General features: G+C 43.8%; 1 protein-coding gene across 2 annotated transcripts; it reads left to right on the top strand.

Moving 5' to 3' along the window:
• The first annotated feature begins 128 nt into the window (after positions 1-128).
• On the top strand, positions 129-16,669 carry UAP1 (UDP-N-acetylglucosamine pyrophosphorylase 1). 2 transcript variants are annotated; one of them, XM_081867335.1, is made up of 11 exons: positions 129-208; positions 1,778-2,072; positions 4,138-4,342; positions 5,161-5,336; positions 6,921-7,093; positions 7,585-7,778; positions 8,613-8,756; positions 9,517-9,705; positions 12,257-12,304; positions 14,816-14,882; positions 16,099-16,669. In XM_081867335.1, the coding sequence occupies exons 2-11, from the start codon at positions 1,781-1,783 to the stop codon at positions 16,174-16,176; spliced, it is 1,566 nt and encodes a 521-aa protein (XP_081723461.1). In that variant the 5' UTR covers positions 129-208; positions 1,778-1,780; the 3' UTR covers positions 16,177-16,669. The 2 variants fall into 2 exon arrangements, with proteins under 2 accessions (XP_081723461.1, XP_081723462.1); XM_081867336.1 differs by lacking the exon at positions 12,257-12,304.
• Positions 16,670-18,722: the final 2,053 nt, after the last annotated feature.

Below are 18,722 nucleotides of genomic sequence, written 5' to 3'. Positions count from 1 at the left end.
CCCGCTCCGCGCGCGCCCTGGCGCCCAGCCAATGCCGTCGCGCGGCTCCTCCGGGACCTGGCCTGACGTGGCAGAGGCGCCTCCCCGCCCCGCGGAGCTTGCCATTGGTGGAGGTGGGTGGGGAGGGGCGGGGCTTGAGAAGAGGGCTCTGGCTGGGCTGCTGCGGGGAAGGAAGGAGCCGAGACGGCGCTGCGAGTCGCCCCGGGAGGTGAGCCCGGGCGGGCGGGGGGAGAGTGAAGTCGCGCAGAATCTAGCTTGTCTGTGTATATACAGTATCTCTCTCTATATATATATAGAGAGAGAGAGAGAGAATGTTATTTTTATAGACACAGCATAAGGATGTTTTCTGTGTCACACCTGGCACCCCCATGTTATAAGGAAGTTACCATAGTCAGTGGCAGAAGTATGATGTGGCTCAGTGACACGAGTGAGGCGTTTGTGTGCATGTGTACAAGTCTAGCAAGCTGGTCTGTTTGTTGCAGTAACTCGGGGGTGCTTCAAAAGGGCACATATATATGCAGAGAATGTATATGTTCTATAGAGAGGACATGGGGATAAAAAAAGAAATGGGTGTTGTTATTGGTGTTTATAGTAATATTGGGGGTATGCACTTGTTACTGTTTGTAAAGGGTGTGTGTGTGTGTGTGTGAGAGAGAGAGAGAGAGAGAGACTGTTTTTAACTGTTGCGTGATTTCATGCCACCTTGAATTCCTTTTTTGGAAAATAAGATGGGACGTAAGCACTAAACTAAACACAATTTAAAAAAGAACAACCCTGTTTCAGTATTTGCCTTTACAGATGTGAATTAGGCTATCTTTGCCTCCTTGTGCCAGGAATCTTTCCCGCTGCAGAACTGTTCACTTAGCTATCACTGGAATTGGTGCTTTCCCCTTCTTAATGGTGGCCTTCTTGCATCAAGATTCAGGCCAGCATCCTGCACATCCTTTTCAAAATGTCTTATGTTCTATAATCCAGTTTTGTAAATCATTCCACAAAAAATAGTGGGCTTCAAATACTTTGATGAGGTTATTAAGAGGCAAGTGGCCTGTAATTCCATGCTAGCCATAGACGAAGATTAGTCACATCCACTGCAGCCAGTATGAAAATGCAAGCTAGTAAGGAAAAGGGAAAGTGCCTTCTAACTATGCCTTTTCTTCTTCTTTTTATTATGTATTTTGTGTTTTTTATCTTGTATTTTTATGTTCTGAACTGCCTTGAGATCTATGGATAAAGAACAGTATCAAAATTTAATAAATAAACAAGGAAGAGGCTTTCTTTCTTTTCACTAGCATGGAAACCAAGTAGTTTGGTAAACGTGGGGAGGAGTGACTCGCACATCTCCCAGTCTACTCAACTACCGTATTTTTTGCACCATAACACTCACTTTTTTCCTCCTAGAAAGTAAGGGGAAATATCTGTGCGTGTTATGGAGGGAATGCCTGCGGATTTTCCTCCTCTAAAAACTATGTGCGTGTTATGGTCGGGTGCGTGTTATAGAGCGAAAAATACGGTACTTTCTTGAATCTCACCTATGCGACTACCTGCTTGGCTATGGCTACCTGGTGAATTGTTAAATTCAAGGCTGCTGTAGCTGTACTGTTTTTAATATTCAGTTGGAAGCCGCCCATCATGGCTGGGGAAACCCAGCCAGATGGGCGGGGCATAAATAATAAATAATAATTATTATTATTATTATTATTATTAGCTGGGGGAAGTGCAAAGTGTTTTTGGGCTAAGAGTTTCTCAGTGAGTCTTACTGTTCTCTTCTCCTCCATAGGCCATGGACGGGGACAATGAGATCCATGAGCTCCAGCGCTGCTTGGCTGAGGCAGGACAGAGCCATCTGCTTCGGTTCTGGGAAGAACTGGATGTGTCAGAGCAGCAAGAGCTGTATAGAGACTTGAAGGACATGAATCTGGGAGAGCTGGGCCAAGCTTTCCAGAAAGCCATGAAGGAAAGCAGCCATTTGCCAGGACAGGAGAACGTGGATGCCAAAATGGAACCTGTGCCGCGTGAAGTGCTAGGGAGTGCAACTCGGGACCAAGCCCAGCTGTCAGCCTGGGAGCAGGAAGGTAACAAGAGGAACCCCACTTGCCACATAGTCAGACCTGGTCCCTGAAGTGATACAGACTATGTAAAGAACAACACAGATCATAGGCTTGCTTCTCTACACTTCTTATATAATATCCACAGTTTGTGAAATATGAAAGCATTCTCTGTTAGAAGGTGTAGGCTGATGTTACGGCAAGCTCAGTTGGGACCCCTTGTAGCAAGGTTTTAGCATGTGCTTTGAGGGAAGTGGGAAGTCTCACAACTTCATAAAGTTTTCTTACAGACCGTTGTGTAACTATAATAATACAATGGCAAATCTATGTATTTTGAGACTAACATTTTAAAAAATGGTTGTGTATGTCTCTAGACTCTTATGGAAGGTGCTTGCTGAATGCCAAATTATGAATAATTTTAAAGTGGGGAGAACATACCAATTCCTTGGTTTTCGTTCTATTAGTAACAATGCTGAATAGCACTCTTTAGATTAATTTTCTCTGTCTTGTTGTGTTCCTCCACTTGGTTGTCTTGACTGTATGGAGCCTTGGTGGCCTACGTGGGAGTCTGCTATTCCTTTTACTATGTAGCCAAAGGGATTTAGGCCTGAGTGCCATTTCTTAATATGATCTCTTCCACTAGAAACTGCAGGAAAAAGTAGAAACAGTGGACCCTTGAGCAATCTGTTTGTGTCAGTTCTCTGGACCGCTGAAGTGCATGTTGGTCCATAAAGACTCTCCTTGTTATCCCAAAGAGCTATGACCTTTCCCAGTGCTTTCCCCTCAGAGTCAGCTGGAGACTGACTCTATCATACCATAGTCGTAAGATCTGTGGGCTTGGAGTATGGTCTGGATTGAAGCAGTGACAGAGAGAGAGAAGAAAGAATTAAAGAATTAAAGAAAAAGTAATATCTAGGCTCAAGTCTGATTGCTCTGGACTAGAAAAATATTAAAACTTGCAAAAGCAGCAGCAGCAGCAGCAGCAGCTGTGTTGCTGTTAAGAAGAGAATAAGCAAGATTTTGCTTTTACTATCTCAGTAACTGTTTAAAATGTCATAAAGCAGGCTTTTGAGTAATACAGCATTCTTCTCCAGGCCAAGAAAACTTGGTACTACTGAATATTTTTTGAAGTTAGCTTTGTTCTGGCTTGCTGCTTAGGTTGCTCTTTGCCTGTGTTCCTCATTCACCTATACTGTGTGCCCTTTTTTAAAAAAAACAAATGCTTAAATAGTTTCAGGCATGTTTCCAAGCAGGAAGTAATCCAGGAAGCATTTTATCATGGGGAGGCCAAATAAACATTTAACACATAATGTATCTTTAGAAACACCCATATTTGAACTCCTGTGATAATAAAATTATTGATGAGAACCCCAGATTTGCATGCAACATTCTTTCTTGCCATTTCCCCAACCTATTGTCTAGCCAACTTGCCTGGCTTGAGGCAAACCATCAATTTGCCACTTCATCCAAACCAACAGTCTCTGCTTTTCAAACTTGGAAATTAGGCAAGGAATTAGCAAGTGAGCCTGAGATTCATTCCAGCATTGTACATGTAATGTCAAACACAGGTTGGCATAACCACTGATTCCCCATCTTCCAAGGTCTATTCTGAAAAATGAATGATGTAACTTTTAATGTGCTTGTTCACACATTTTTTATTTTTTGATGTTGAGAAGCAATCAAACCTGAGAGTAGTATTATAGGATGGGAAAGGCAGTCATACAGAGTACAGATGCTCTACCCCCTTTCCCCCTTAAAAGCAGCAACAAAAATATACTTTAAACAATGCACATATATCTCCAGAACTGTAATTACTTTTCTTGTTCTTAAGTGAAGCTTTTGGTTCAAGATGCAAATTCTAGTGGTGTAGAAGGATGTTAGGGAATTTCTCATTACTCTTGGTTCCAAGTAGCGCATAAAACAGCCTTAGATTAGTAGTAGAGAGGACTGGAGTCTCCAAGGGCACTTTGAGCAGGATACAGAGATTCTAGCTTCATTATGTGACGCACGTCTGTTTGGATCAGTTAGATTCTTTGAGTAATGCCTTGCTGTCAATCACTGGAGTAACATTTATTTTTCTTGCTCTTTTCAGGTCTCCGACAGATTTCCCAAAACAAAGTTGCTGTTCTTCTTCTAGCTGGTGGGCAAGGAACAAGGCTGGGTGTCTCGTACCCCAAGGGGATGTATGATGTAGGTCTGCCATCCCACAAAACCCTCTTCCAGATCCAAGCAGAGCGCATCCTGAAACTGCAGCAGCTGGCTGAAAGACAACATGGCCTGAAATGTGTTATTCCATGGTAAGCAGCTTGGACACTTCAGTCATTTTATCAGTGTTCTTCAGGAGCATGTGGAAGCAGATGATCCCTGCTAGTGGTCTTTGTTTTGTTGGTTCAGAAGCTTTTGCTGCCTTGCTTTCAGGGCTGCATGGCTACTCAGGGTTGCATCCAGCAGTGGTGTGAGCAGAAGACAGCTTGCCTGCAGAAGACATTATTTTCCCTTCCTCTACATCATCAACCCCTACACACACTCCACCCCCCAAGAGTACTTTGGGGCCCTTCAACCGTGAGGGGTGTATCCTATAAAGTTGCAGTGCAAGGGTAAAATAGCTATAAGTTGGCATAAGATCTCTTGCCCCAGTTTTGAATTATTTCCTCTGAAGTTTTCTGGCACGTATGGTTTCAGAGCCCATAAGAAAGCTGTGAAATAACACTTGTGAATGCATGGCTTCTTTTGGCCCTTTGGAGAGGAAGGTTCCTACGTATGTCTAGTAGCAAGGAAAGGCCACGAGCTTTGTATCCCATAATAGGTGAACACTTTCGTTTTCCAACAGGCTTTGGGAAAGTGACTGCTTTTAGTTAAAAGGCTGGTGCCATGCTGATTTTATTATAATTATGTGTATGCTTTAAACAGATTTTATAGATTTATTTAGTTATAATTCTATTGTTTTTCAATGATAGATTTTTCCATGTTCGTAGCAGTTCTTGTTTTATTTGTAAGCCACTTTGAGTTCTGATGTGGGGAATGCAGGATATAAATATATAATAGATGATGATGTTGATGATATGATATGCACCCTGTCTTAATTATCTATGATTCTTTTATTTGTGCCATTCAGGTACATCATGACAAGTGGTAGGACAATGGAATTGACTAAAGAATTTTTCCTGAAGCACAAATACTTTGGCTTAAAGAACGAGAATGTGATCTTCTTCCAGCAAGGGATGCTGCCTGCTATGGACTTTGATGGGAAAATCCTCTTGGAAGAGAAAGGCAAAGTTTCTATGGCACCAGGTGCAACATCTATAGGAACCCTTTCCAAACCCATATTGGCAATTGCCCCTCTTTGCTCTAGCATTCATCAGCTTCTGCTATGTCCGTAATTTGCTTCCTGTGACTTGATGAGAAAAGGTGCTGAGGAAAGGGGCAGCTGGGGCTTCTGCTTAATAGTTGAGGCTACCAGCAAGCCTTTTTCCTACTCTCATGTTTTGTTTCCCAGTTGTGTCCCTCAGAAGTCTATGCAAATCCACAGTTTGACATGATGGCCTCAATTAAAAATGTCATTTTTTCCTCATTCTTCTTCACCCCCCATTATGTCTTCCAAAAGCAACTCCTCCCTTTTTATCATTCAAAAAATAGAACAGATTGTGATTATAAAGAAAACAATGTAGAAAATAGGAATATCATACAAAAACCAACAAGACGTAGACTCCCAAACTTCATAGAGAATCATGACAACCAGCAGCTAAGCTTGAATAACACCAGTAACTATAATAAGTGAGACACTAAAAATTTGCCATCTAACTTGTATTTTTGTGGCATTGTGTAACAGGGCTCCAAATTTGATTGTTTCAGTAGTGACTAAGTTAACAAGTATGGTTTTTTTCCAAACTTTGAGCAACCGTTCTTTTTTTATTTTTATGATGGTTCCAAATAACACCCTTCAGTATCTTCCAAATTCAGAAATTTAACACATAGAAGTTGCTCATGCTTATTCATCTGGTTATTTTTTATTAGCTCAATAAAAAAGCTTTCAGGTCATTATGTAAGGCAACATGTGAAAGTTCTTGAACCATATAACCAGGCCCCCAACATCACTTTGCCCTTACATCGTGGTCATTTTCTCAAAGCCAACATTTTCAGCTTCCAGATACTTCAAGCATGGAAACGCTGAATCTTGAAGACATTTTCTTTCTGATTGAACGCTTGCGATTAGCATGAACCTTTATTAAAAAGGAAGTTCCATACTTCATGAAAGATTAGCTGTGGGGGCATAGGCTATCATTTGTGCAGCAGCCATCATGGCTGCCCCAGCATCTGATATGTTGCACAGCAAATCTTTTAGTGAATAATGTTTGTGTTGTTTTTTGGATTGCCCAGCTGGCAGTTAGCTCATGCATAGAGCTGAAATGCTTTTCTATGTGGAGCTCAGTTAATGGTTTTGCTTCTTACCTTTAAAAGCCCTAAAGGGAAGGCTGCCTCCTTTGTGGACCTCACTGGCCCCTCAGAGTTTTGGACAAGGTCCTGCTGTACCCAGGGTAACACTGGAGGCCATGAAGAAGGCAGACTGCCTCAGCTGAAACACCATCACTTACAGAGCTCTCTCGAGAGGGGGGGGTGGTTTTCTCTGACTTTTGTGTGTGGGCAGGACTTTAAAAAAAATCGAAAGGCATTTGGAATATAAGGTTTTCAGTGATGCTGCTGATATTTTCTGTGTTACCAGTAATGCTGAATTTTTAGGATTTTTACTGACAAACCTTAAGTATGTTAACTTGTCTTTGTGGTGGGTCATGTCAAAAAAAGGTGCACAAAACCTGATGTGAAAAAATAACTTTTCTGACCTACTGAACTGCTTCCTTTTCTTCTCCCCTCCTAAAGATGGTAATGGTGGTCTCTACCGAGCTCTGGCAGCCCATCATATTGTGGAGGACATGGAAAAGCGAGGCATTGGCAGCATCCATGTCTATTGTGTTGACAATATTTTAGTCAAAGTGGCTGACCCTCGCTTCATTGGCTTCTGTGTACAGAAGGGAGCAGACTGTGGAGCAAAGGTAACCCATGTTGATGCAGGCTGTAGAGAGGGAGTAGCCCCCTCACCTCCCGTTGTTAGGTTTGTAAGACCTTGTGGGGGTGGGGTAGTGTTAGGTGTAACTAACTGCACTCTTTTATCTTCTGAATGGCTTCATCATTGAACTGTCAGACTTTAGTTTTTATTGCCTTTTGATTCCACTGTTTCCCTCCTCTCTACTCATGCATGAATACCAGTAGCTGAAAGCCACGGGGGGGGGGGAGAGAGTTGCTCTTGCGCTTGCGTCCTGCCTGCTGGTTTCCTGCCGGCGCCTGCTTGGCCACTGTGAGAACAGGATGCTGGACTCCGTGGGCCTGATCCAGCTGGCTCTTCTTATGTTCATATTATACTGTGGTACCTAAGAATAGCATCCATGTACGTTCATGCATATGATGAAGCCCACCAAGGTGCATGCTGTAATCAGTTTGTTAGCCTTCTAAGTATAACAAAGCTGTTGTTGTTCTTCTATATTAGGTTGTTGAAAAGACCAATCCCACGGAGCCAGTTGGTGTGGTGTGCCGAGTGGGTGGCGTTTACCAAGTGGTGGAGTACAGTGAGATTTCTCTGGCCACAGCGCAGAAAAGGGGTCCTGATGGCCGGCTGCTGTTTAATGCTGGGAACATAGCCAACCACTACTTCACCCTGGAGTTTCTGAAAGACATTGTCAAGTACGGGCATCCTTTAGTCCTGAGATGCACTCCTACAGGAGTGGAATAGCTCTTATATATTATTTCCTTCTATCTATCCTCATATATCTGCAGTTGCTACCTTCCTTTTGTGTCACAAATTTTTAGCAAACAATGCCAGTTTATACATGTAGCGGAATCAAGGGGTAAATCTTTTCCTGAACTATACTACCATATTTTTCCGTGTGTAAGACTAGGGTTTTTATTTTTTTTAAAAAAAGGTTTAAAATTGGGGCTCGTCTTATACACGGGTAGTACTAAGGGGTGTTTTCTTATTTTGGAGTCCCCCCCAAATGGGGGGGGCATCTTAAACATGAGGGCGTCTTATACACAGAAAAATATGGCACTTCAGGCAGCTGGAGACAGGGAGCTGCATGTTTGAATGCACCCCTGGGGGGGAGGGAGAACAGCGAATTCTCGCTTTTAAAGTGGTAGTGAGTCCTAACTGCAGATCATCTGTAGAAAATGGCACCTTCTACCTTTGCAGCCAAAAGGTAAAGCAAAGGTGTGGATCAAATATCCTACACTTGGGATAGATGGCTTCTTCTGTGCCAGAATAACTAGATATCAAGCGTCTTCTGCTGGAAATACATTAATATTCAATGGAAACCTAAGAACTGCCTTGTTATATCAAGGTCCATCTCATTCAGTATTGGTTTTCAGTTGCCGTGCAAGTGGTTCACAAGCCTGGCATGAAGGTGATGTCTTTCCCCATTCTCTGCCCCCAACATCTGGTACCTGGAGGCTTCATTTAGCTAATGACCCTTGATTCCCTGTGTGCTTCAGACTCTGCTGACTCTTCCCTTGATGTTTCAGTCTTTACGAGCCTCAGCTACAGCACCACGTGGCCCAAAAGAAGATCCCGTGTATAGATGTAGCCACTGGAAAGCCTCTGAAGCCAGACAAACCAAATGGGATTAAGATGGAGAAATTCGTATTTGACATCTTCCAGTTTGCCAAGTATGTCCTTTTGTGCTGCTCCTCTGCCTAGTCCTGAGAGTGTTTTGTGTTACCTGTCGCAACTTCATTTTGGTATGTTAGCTTTACTTTCAAAACAAGAAGCTCAATTTTGGATCTTCACAGTTGTAAAAGGTACAAACTATATGAGGCATATGCGCTGGGAAGCTGAGCTGCCAAGAAATTAGCTGAGATTAGCAAAGAGAGGAACTAAGTTAATCTTGCAGTTTGGAGAGCAGAAAGAAGTACGTTGCATGAGGAGTTGAGAATAGTATTTTACTTATGGGTGAGGAGCATTCTTGCATCCTGAGACTCTTGTGGCAACTGATAGCACAGAGGCAGTCATAGTAGGAAACCAGCAAGAGGGCAGGGGGCCTTCTTGGAGAGGAGGAGGTGGCCTGTATACTAAACCTCTGCTATGGTGCCAAGGTGAGCTCCCAGGAAGGTCCCTCTTTGCCACAGTGCCTTCAGTTGTCCCTTTGTGTGTAAGATTGGGACTGCCCTTGCAGCCTAGAAAGAGGGAAACTGAAAATCTGCAGTCCACTTCTGAAGACTGGGGAAAGATTCTCTTTGCTTCTTACAAGTCCTTGGCCTTTGCCTTGGAAACTGATGTCCATGCTTGCGTGCTTGCGTGGCTGGCCTGTCACAGTAAAATTTGAGGTATTTGGGAACCTTCTTGAACTTTGGCTGGTTTCCTTCTAATTTGATGGATTAAAAAAAAAAACACCTTACCAGAGCTGTCTCTGCTTTCTTGCTCTTCTAGAAAATTTGTGGTTTACGAAGTGCTGAGAGAAGACGAGTTCTCTCCTCTGAAGAACGCAGACAGCCAGAATGGGAAAGACAGCCCCACCACTGCACGCCACTCGCTGATGTCACTGCATCACTGTTGGGTTCTCAATGCTGGAGGGCACTTTGTGGATGAAAATGGAAGACGCCTTTCTGCAATTCCCCGGTAAGAATATTTAGGCATAGCTTTAGCTTTTGCCTTCCGTCCCTGAGTATAGCCTATGGAAGTGGGTGTAGTGGCTGTACATCTGGGAGAGTGTGCAAGGATGCTGGAGGTTCCAGTTGATCGGGTTTCTAGTAATATTCTGCAACAGGCTCCCATGTCCATAATATCTCCCTTTGATTGTAATTAGCATGGCTGAGATAACTACACAGTGTGAGGCAACAATCTTGATTGATGTACTTGATCATCACAGTTGCATCTGTGTCATTGGGGACAAGTGAATGGAACCCCAGCATTTAGGAAACTCCTCCAGCCTTCCATAATTCAAACTGGAGCCGGGATATCCAAGCCTTTTTAGAGAATAGCTGCTTTAGGCTCCCTCTTCTTCAGATGTGGGAAGGTACCAGTGCCTTCACCCTTTTAGAATAATAGCAGCAAGCAGAAGACAACAATTTGTCTATACCTTGAAGTGTATTTATAAAATATTTTTACCCCACTCTTTAACTGAAAAGGCTCACACAGTGGCTAACAAATCAATAGAAAAATCCCAGACTTAAAATCTGAAAGGCACAACACACCAGAAACAAAAGATGGAGAGGAAGGGAGAAGGTGAACACAAGCACCAGTAGGTTAAAAAGGTAAAGGTAGCTCTGACCAGTTACAGATAGGTAGCCGTGTTGGTCTGCCATAGTCAAAACAAAACAAATTCCTTCCAGTAGCACCTTAAAGACCAACTAAGTCAGTTCTTGGTATGAGCTTTCGTGTGCATGCACACTTCTTCAGATACACTGAAACAGAACAAAATAAAAAAATTCCTTCCAGTAGCACCTTAAAGACCAACTGAGTTAGTTCTAGGTATGAGCTTTCGTGTGCATGCACACTTCTTCAGATACCTGAAGATACCTGAAGATATCTTCAGATATCTGAAGAAGTGTGCATGCACACGAAAGCTCATACCTAGAACTAACTCAGTTGGTCTTTAAGGTGCTACTGGAAGGAATTTTTTTATTTTGTTTTGACCATGGCAGACCAACACGGCTACCTATCTGTAACTGAAACAGAAGTTCTTCAGATACACTGAAACTTCTGTTTCAATGTATCTGAAGAAGTGTGCATGCACACGAAAGCTCATACCAAGAACTGACTTAGTTGGTCTTTAAGGTGCTACTGGAAGGAATTTGTTTTGTTGTAGCTCTGACCGTTAGGTCCAGTTGCAGACGACTCTGGGGTTGTGCTTTCATCTTGCTCTGTAGTCCAAGGGAGCTGGCGTTTGTCCGCAGACAGCTTCTGGGTCATGTGGCCAGCATAACAGCCACTTCTGGTGAAACTAGAGCAGTGCACAGAAATGCCATTTACCTTCCCGCCAGAGCTGTACCTATTTATCTACTTGCACTTTGATGTGCTTTCGAACTGCTAGGTGGGCAGGAGCTGGGACCGAACAACAGGAGCTCATTCCGTCGGGGGGTTTCGAACCGCCGACCTTCTGATCGGCAAGCCCTAGGCTCTGTGGTTTAGACCACAGCGCCACCCGTGTCCCAGTAGGTTACAGTGTTCTTATAATGACCATCTGGAATGGAAAGATTTCGGAAGAAGAGGAGATAATATTAGCTGGTTTCTCAGCAGAGCTGATGAATTTACCAAGGCCTAGTATCTAATGCAGTCTTTGTCAGTCTTGGGTCCCTAGAGGTTGTTGGGCTGCAACTCCCTAGCCAGTGAGGCCAGTGGTCAGGAATGGTGGGAGTTGTCATTCAAGAACATTGGGGACCCAAGGTTGAGAGAGGCTGCTCTAATGTATGGTTTAGGAAACAACTGGGATAACAGCTTTATAATGGTTGAATAGAAGCTGCTTGGCAGATGAGCCTTGCTTGTACATACTTGAGTGCCTCAACACATTTGCTCATAGGACTAGAGTGATCATCACCTCAACTGCGTCCGTGCTTGGAGCTGGTGGAATTAAGAGTTTTCTGGCTGGGGGAGTTATGAGGGGTCTTGGAATCATACTTAGAGATCAGCACTGAATTTACATGATCAAGATTAAGTTTGTGGGAGACTGCGTCTGTTGCATAGAAATATCTATGTTGTTCTGAAGAGAGTGGAATTGAGTGAAGTGGTCTACCACACTCATGGCACATGCAAAACAATTTGTTTAGTTAGAAGTAGAATCCTAAATAACATGCCACTGTCATTCAGTTCAGCCAGCAGTGGCCTCCAAGGCCCCTTAGGAGTCATATCAATTGAATGAGCCCCACCAACCATTGTACAGTGGTACCTTGGTTGTTGAACTTAATAAAAAACCAAGGTGCGGCTTCTGATTGGCTGTAGGAGTTTCCTGCACTCAATCGGAAATTGTTTCGGATGTTCGGTTTCCAAAAAAACATTCGCAAACCGGAACACTCACTTCCAGGTTTGCGGCATTCGGGAGCCGATTTGCTTGGGAGCCAAGCCATTTGACAACCAAGGTACCAAGAGACTCAGGAAAGTCTGCTGTTTTGATTTGGCATATTCCCTAGCTTCATTTCCCTTCTCATTAATCCTTTTTCTTCCCATGTGACAGTTGCACTAATGGAAGGTCTGATGCGATCCAGGCGGATGTCAGTCACAAGTAAATATACTATCCTGGACGGTGGAGGTGCATGGTGATGGCGCTGCGCTTGGCACTGACTAACAATCCTTTCTGCAGCATGCAGGGTCTCGGTGCTCAGCCTGTTCTGTTTCATTTTTTAAGGGAGTGGGTTGCTGTTTGTTGCTGTGATAAACCTGTCTCTTGGGAAGGGTCTGGCAGCTGAGGTGAATGCTGGGGAAAGGTGCATGTCTTGACTGTGTAGATTCCAGGAGGTGATGACGAGTGAAACTGAAGAGTAACCTGGCCACATTCCTTTGAGAAATCTGTGAATCTGAAAGGCTTAACTGGGAGCTGATGGCATATGACCCTGTGACTGCTTTTATGGTATACCAAGACAAGAGGTTTAATGAAAATGAGCTGGTAGGGCTCTCAGTTTTGCATGCAGTGTAGTATGCACTGCGTTTTTGCCAGGCTTAGAGTCTGTTTTTAAGTTTGCCAGAAGGCTTGCTTATGTTTTGGAAGACAGAGTGACACAGTTTAGGTATTGCTTTTGTCATGTTTGATCTCTGCTATATAGTTCAGTAATTACTGTAAGCTACTGTGCCCATCGGTCATCCTGTTTTCTCACATAGACTTCATTTCCAGATCCCAATGAGGTTCTTATCATTGCTATTATTGTTCTGTGCCTAAGGGCTCAGTATTTTAAAATGGAGAAGACTGTTCACAGGAAGAAATTTCCACACAAAACTTGTGAAAGCCATTTTAAAACAAACTGGCAAGAGGAGAGTCAACTGAGAATCTAGTGCTTCTGCATAGTTACGAACAGCTCTTCTGACAGATTCAGCTCCATAGTTCATATGAATTTAAAAAACATATACACAGCACCTCTGAGAATTGCAGTGCTCGTGTGCAGCTGCACTGTATTAACAGAACTTTCTAGAGCTGCTGTGCAACAAACTTCCTGCAGCCAATAGGAAGCCGTGGCCCCATGCAAAGCAACAGGCAGTTTAGCTCCGCGCGGAGACTGACCGAGCGGGCGGCAGGGGCTGGGAGCCGGTTTAATGACCCACTCGGCCATATACGGCCCACGGACCGTGGTTTGCCGACCTCTGGTCTTGGTAGTGCTGCAATTTGGAAAGTGCTGGTTTCTCTTGCTGTTTCTTCCCTTTTCCAAAGGGCATCACAAGTGAGAGAGAAATCTTTCTCTGCCAAAGGAGGTGGGCAAGAACATTATTGCAAGCAAGGCTGCTAAGCCAGCCCAAGGCGTGTACACTTTGCTCTCTCCCTTAGATTCTAGAGCCCCATGGCTTGGTGGAGTAAGCAGTGCTGAGCTAGCTAGATGGACCAATAGTCAGGTTTCCTTTTGGGTATCATCATACATTCTACTCTACTAATTTTACTGTTAGGACCACAAAATCTAGCAAAATGGATCACTTGCTGGAATTTCTTGTGACTTTTGACCTGGAACAAAGTGCTTATGAATTCCTTGATTGTGAGCCGAAACCTTTATGGGCCACTTAAGATAGCTTTTGTCTAATTTCCAACATGGAAAGCATATGTGCACAGGAGTTTGCAATTGTGCAAGCAGACTTTCATGCCTTGTTTTTGTTCTGAAACCCAAAGGGCTGTCAAACAACTGCCTCTTGTATTCAGTTAAATTGAAATAATTTGCAGTACCAACATTTTCACAAACAGCTACCAGTCATAGTAATAAGGAAAGACCACATTTTATTAAAAAATGCACTCCATATTCTATTAACACCAGAACCAAAATAACACCCGAGAACGTAATGACATTGTCTTAAACTCTGAGCCTTGCTGATTTAAAATTTGTGTCTCTTGGATTCGACAACTAAAGCTTTATAGTCAGTTGAGCTACAATTTTTAAATTCAGAACCCTCATAAATTGTCTGAAGATGGAAGGCACAATGCTTGAAATGATGTACAGTGGTACCTCGGGTTACAAACACCTCAGGTTACAAACACTTCAGGTTACAAACTCCGCTAACCTAGAAGTAGTACCTGGGTTAAGAACTTTACCTCAGGATGAGAACAGAAATTGCAGCAGCAGCGGGAGGCCCTATTAGCTAAAGTGGTACCTCAGGTTGAGAACGGATTCAGGTTAAGAACAAATGAATTAAGTTTGTAACCAGAGGTACCACTGTATTAGAGTGGGTTTTTTAAGCAAATGGTCTGCTCAGTTTAATATTGACGCTCATTAATAAGAAGATATGTATGTGAAAGGAGCAGTGAAGTTTTAATTTTTTTACTCCCACTTCTCAGTTGCCACTGGTGCGTTGTGTGTGTGTGTGTGTGTGTGTGTGTGTGTGTCTCAGGGCACAAGCTTAACTAACCCCTGTGGATTCAGGTGCTGGAGCTGCTGCATGGGTGCCATCTTAGTTTCCTTATTGCTGCTGAACTGTTTCCTTGGCAGGAGCTGAGGAAGATGCTAATCCTTAACAAAGTGACAAGAGTGACTACCTTCCTAACTGAAAGACGTGTATCTTGTCTGATTTGTTTATGTTTTTCTCCCTCACTTTTTTTCTTTAGTCTGAAGGATGCCAATGATTTCCCAATTCAGTGTGAGATTTCTCCTCTTGTTTCCTACGGGGGTGAAGTAAGTTCATGTGGTGTTCTCTATTTCTCTCCCCACCCCCATCCAGTTTGAATTTGTAATTCCCCTGTCTTAACGCTCAGGGCACATAGCAAGGCTTGACGTAAACCACAGGAAGGTATGCTATGCACGCCTTATAAAAATGAGCTGGTGGCTGTCTGTCCTTGGCACTGTAGCGGAGAAGGGGTAAGATGAGCCTAGAGAGCTGGCACGTGGAAGTCATCCTATCTTGTAGATGCAGGCGTGAGTTTATCTGGCCATTCAAACAGTGGTGTAAGTCATGGGTAGGCAAACTAAGATCCGCAGGCCCAATTGCCTTCTGGATCCGGCCCGCGAATGGTCTGGGAATCTCTGCATGGCTTGCCAGTGCGCGTGTTCTTTCCCTCCCACTCCCTCCCACGGCAGTGGCGCCGGCGCCTCCTCCCTCCTGGCTTCTCCCCGCCCTGCCTAGAGGAGGAAGGGGGCTGGGCTTTGTTGGTGCCAGCAGCACCAGTGCTCGAGTGGGCGCCATTTTAAGCAGCCCCTCTTCGGAGCCCTTTTGTGCACCGCTCATGACCCCTCTGCTGCCAGCCCCTGCCGCTCGCAAGACACAGGTAAGCAGCCACCAGGGCTTGTGGTGCTCTTGCACCATTCCCCCCCCCAAAAAAAATAGTCTGGCCCCCCACAAGGTCTGTCACGAGTCTTGTACTCCCAGCAGGGTCACCCAAGGCAGTAAGGTCAAAGGGGAGGAGCTAGACCTGTGGTTCCCAACGTGGGGCTCACCCACAGGGGGGTAATTTGGTTTTTAAGGGGGGCAAATTGAGAATGAATTAGACCAAGTTAATGGCCTTTTAGGTTTCCTCCATGTGAATAGGAGTTCACTTTTTGAATAGTAAGAATTATATGTGACCAGGGGAGGAGCATTAGGATTTTAGAGATGCTTAGGTGGGGCATGGCCCCAAAAAGTTTGGGAACCACTGAGCTAGACATAGAATAATCCTAGAAGTCCTCAATGGCAGAACAGGCGGAAGTTAAAAAGCGGTATGTTACAATGACTGTGAAGGCGAATGAAGGCCTCAGCAGATAAGACTGTACCGGTTGTTGTGAAATTTGAACCTGGTGTTCCCAAGTTCAGAGCTGCACTTTGGTTTGCACTGAAGTTTTGACTCCCTAGCCTTTAGTACTACTAAATCTGCTGTGCCCAGTTTCTGAATATCTGTTGCTGCTTTTATTCTCCTAGGGCCTGGAGGAATACGTGAAGGACAAAGAATTCCATGCCCCTTTGATTATCCATGAGTTGGTGAAGAATGGATTGTGAGATCCCCCTGTTCATCTTTCTGGTCTAGAACTTGTTGTGATCCTCGATTCTCAGACTGTGAATATTCGAATTAAAGTTTCAGTATCACACTGTGGGTTTTTCACTTAAATTGAATTCCCTCAAAATCCAGGACTTGGCTGCAGTAAGAATGGATGTAGTCCTTTTCACGCTTTTTATCTTGAGGATAGCTATTTATATAACTTTTAATTTAAGGGTAGTAACACTTAAAATAGCAAGGATGCTACATTTCATTCTACAGTACTTCAAGGCATTTTGTATCAAATCCAATGGTACACCTTCAAAAAGGCTTTATGGTACGGGGTTTGAGTTGGAGAAATTTTATTTTTCTCAAATATATGCGACTTTTAAAAAAGTGATGGGGTTTTATGGCTACCCATATTGTGCTTTTATTAACAGTTGTATCTTGCAAAGGTTGCACAGTTGAAAGATTGCTGAAGGAGTGAAACTGGATTAAATTGTCTCTCCCCCCCAATGCTGTGTTTCCTCAAACTTCTTGAACCTGCTTCTGAATTTCCACTCTTTGTGTGGGGCGGGGGCTGACCCTGTACCTCCACGTGTTTCACATGAGATTGTATAAATGATCCTTGCATGCAGTTTTGTGCATAGAGCACACTGCTTCTTGTGAAGATATGTGTACTGGGGTATTAATGCCAAATACCATCAGTTAGAGGAGGGATAGAACAGGATTCCTTGATGGGGTAATGTGGGCGCAATTGGGGATTATGAGGACACTGCCAAGAAGCATTTGGTCCACCCAGAGCTTTGGGGAAGGAGCCAAACAAAGACTTTGTGTGCCTCTCCAGGTGCCTGCTGTCCAAGTTTGACAACCAAAATGAATGTCTCATTCCCCTGCCCCCCGAATTATTTTTATTAATACAGTTTCTTAAAATCAGGTTTCCTGCTCCTGTTCCAAACATACGATCATTATTTCCTCACACTGCCACATCATTTTGTATTTAGAGTCCAAGTAACACCATTCACTTGCTGTTAAACCATTCTTCCAGCTGGCCACCTTTTTCACCTTACAAACAGAACCTCCGTTACATCTTATAAGTAAATATTTTATTTCAAGTGTTGTTCCAGACCTGGCGTGCTGGGAGAGTTAATTACTATCTTCCTTTGTTCAGTCTTTGGAGTGTTTATCTGGTCACATTCCATTCCTTTCACCGTTTACCGACTCGCATACCAGCTGTCACCATAAATAATTCACAGAGTGTGTATCCAAACTGTGCCATTAAAATTCCACTCTGGAGTTCTTCCTCGGCACACAGTTGAAAGTAAGATCTTCTCTCAAATTCAGCCTCTTTACCACATCTGTTCGGCAGCAGTTCATTCCCAACTGCATTACTCCATCAGCACTCCTAGTCCAGGAATAATTTTAAAGTCCATTCAGCCTTGGTTTGGGTGGGGGGGAATCTTAGTAAAACCTTGTTAAATTCTTTGTTGAGTATAAATCAAAAGCCTTCCCTTCCCCCCTCTTTTCTGAAGTAACAAACAGAATAGCACAGCAGTGGCTACACATGTCTCTCTCCTTTTGCAGGGGAGGACAAGAAGAAATGAGACCATTTGAAAACCATAAGAAAGCACAAAGCACCTTGTCCTCCCCCTTCCATTCCCGGCTGTTCTGAAGCTTCAAAGAAAACATTCAGATACCTTCAAAGAACCAAGCCCAGTCCTTTAGGCAGCTGACTGGTTGCAGCATTAGCATTAGCATATGTTGGTCTAGGAGCGCCTCTTGATTAATGTCAATTGTCTGAATTATGGAGGAACTAACCACAAATTATGCCGGCGATGGAGGCTCCTCCATGGCAGGGACACACTCCCAGGTCGTACCCGCTGTGCATTTCAAGTTGGCAGACATGGGCTTGCGTGGCAGTGAGCTCCTCAGAACCCACTGGGGAACACTGCCAGGATTTTTGCCTCATAAATCCTGGCTTTCTCCTGCCTGAACCTCCCCTTCGCTGCCTCCGGAGGGCAGCGAGGAGCAGCCACCGCTGGAAACCGGAATGTCTCTCATTTTTTATGTCTCAACACTGGAAGCATCGCCAGTGTTGTTGTTTGTTGGAGTTTAATCTTTAGGGGCAGCAGTATGTGGCATCAAATAAATCCAAACTGTATGCCAAGGAAACTTGTCATCTGTATGAGAAAAAAGTCTTGTGCTCCTAAAAGATTTGTGCAAATTTGTCATGAAAGTATTTAATTTGTGTCAGTTGCAACACTGAAGTTTTACATAAGTGAATTCATTTGGCAAGGGCTGAAGTCACGTGCCAAGGATTTTGGGTCGTGGAGGGTGGACAGGAGGTTGTGCAGATCAAGCTGTCTCAACTCTGGTCAATCCCTCTGTCTTGCTTGTGAGCTGCCTCCAAGAGAAATTGTTTTCATCTGGAAAGAAATAACAGGATGGTTTTCTTAATCTTCATAATATGTCGAACGAATGTCTGAATTCTGATACCCACAATTACGGTAAAATATTGACTTACGTTCTGGCTCTCCTGACAATTTAGTAACTGAAAGCAGAATTTTGC

This window comes from Podarcis erhardii (assembly GCF_964252035.2).
Source record: "Podarcis erhardii genome assembly, chromosome: 6".
NCBI lineage: Eukaryota > Metazoa > Chordata > Lepidosauria > Squamata > Lacertidae > Podarcis > Podarcis erhardii.
Note: the sequence above shows the minus strand (reverse complement) of the source record. Positions and strands in the feature narration are given on the sequence as shown.

Excerpts from the sequence above, each read along its gene's own strand:
- UAP1 (XM_081867335.1), top strand. The coding sequence starts at position 1,781 with ATGGACGGGGACAATGAGATCCATGAGCTCCAGCGCTGCTTGGCTGAG. Across the intron at positions 5,337-6,920 it reads CAAAGTTTCTATGGCACCAG|ATGGTAATGGTGGTCTCTAC; the intron begins GTGCAACATCTA and ends CCCCTCCTAAAG. Across the intron at positions 8,757-9,516 it reads GACATCTTCCAGTTTGCCAA|AAAATTTGTGGTTTACGAAG; the intron begins GTATGTCCTTTT and ends TTGCTCTTCTAG.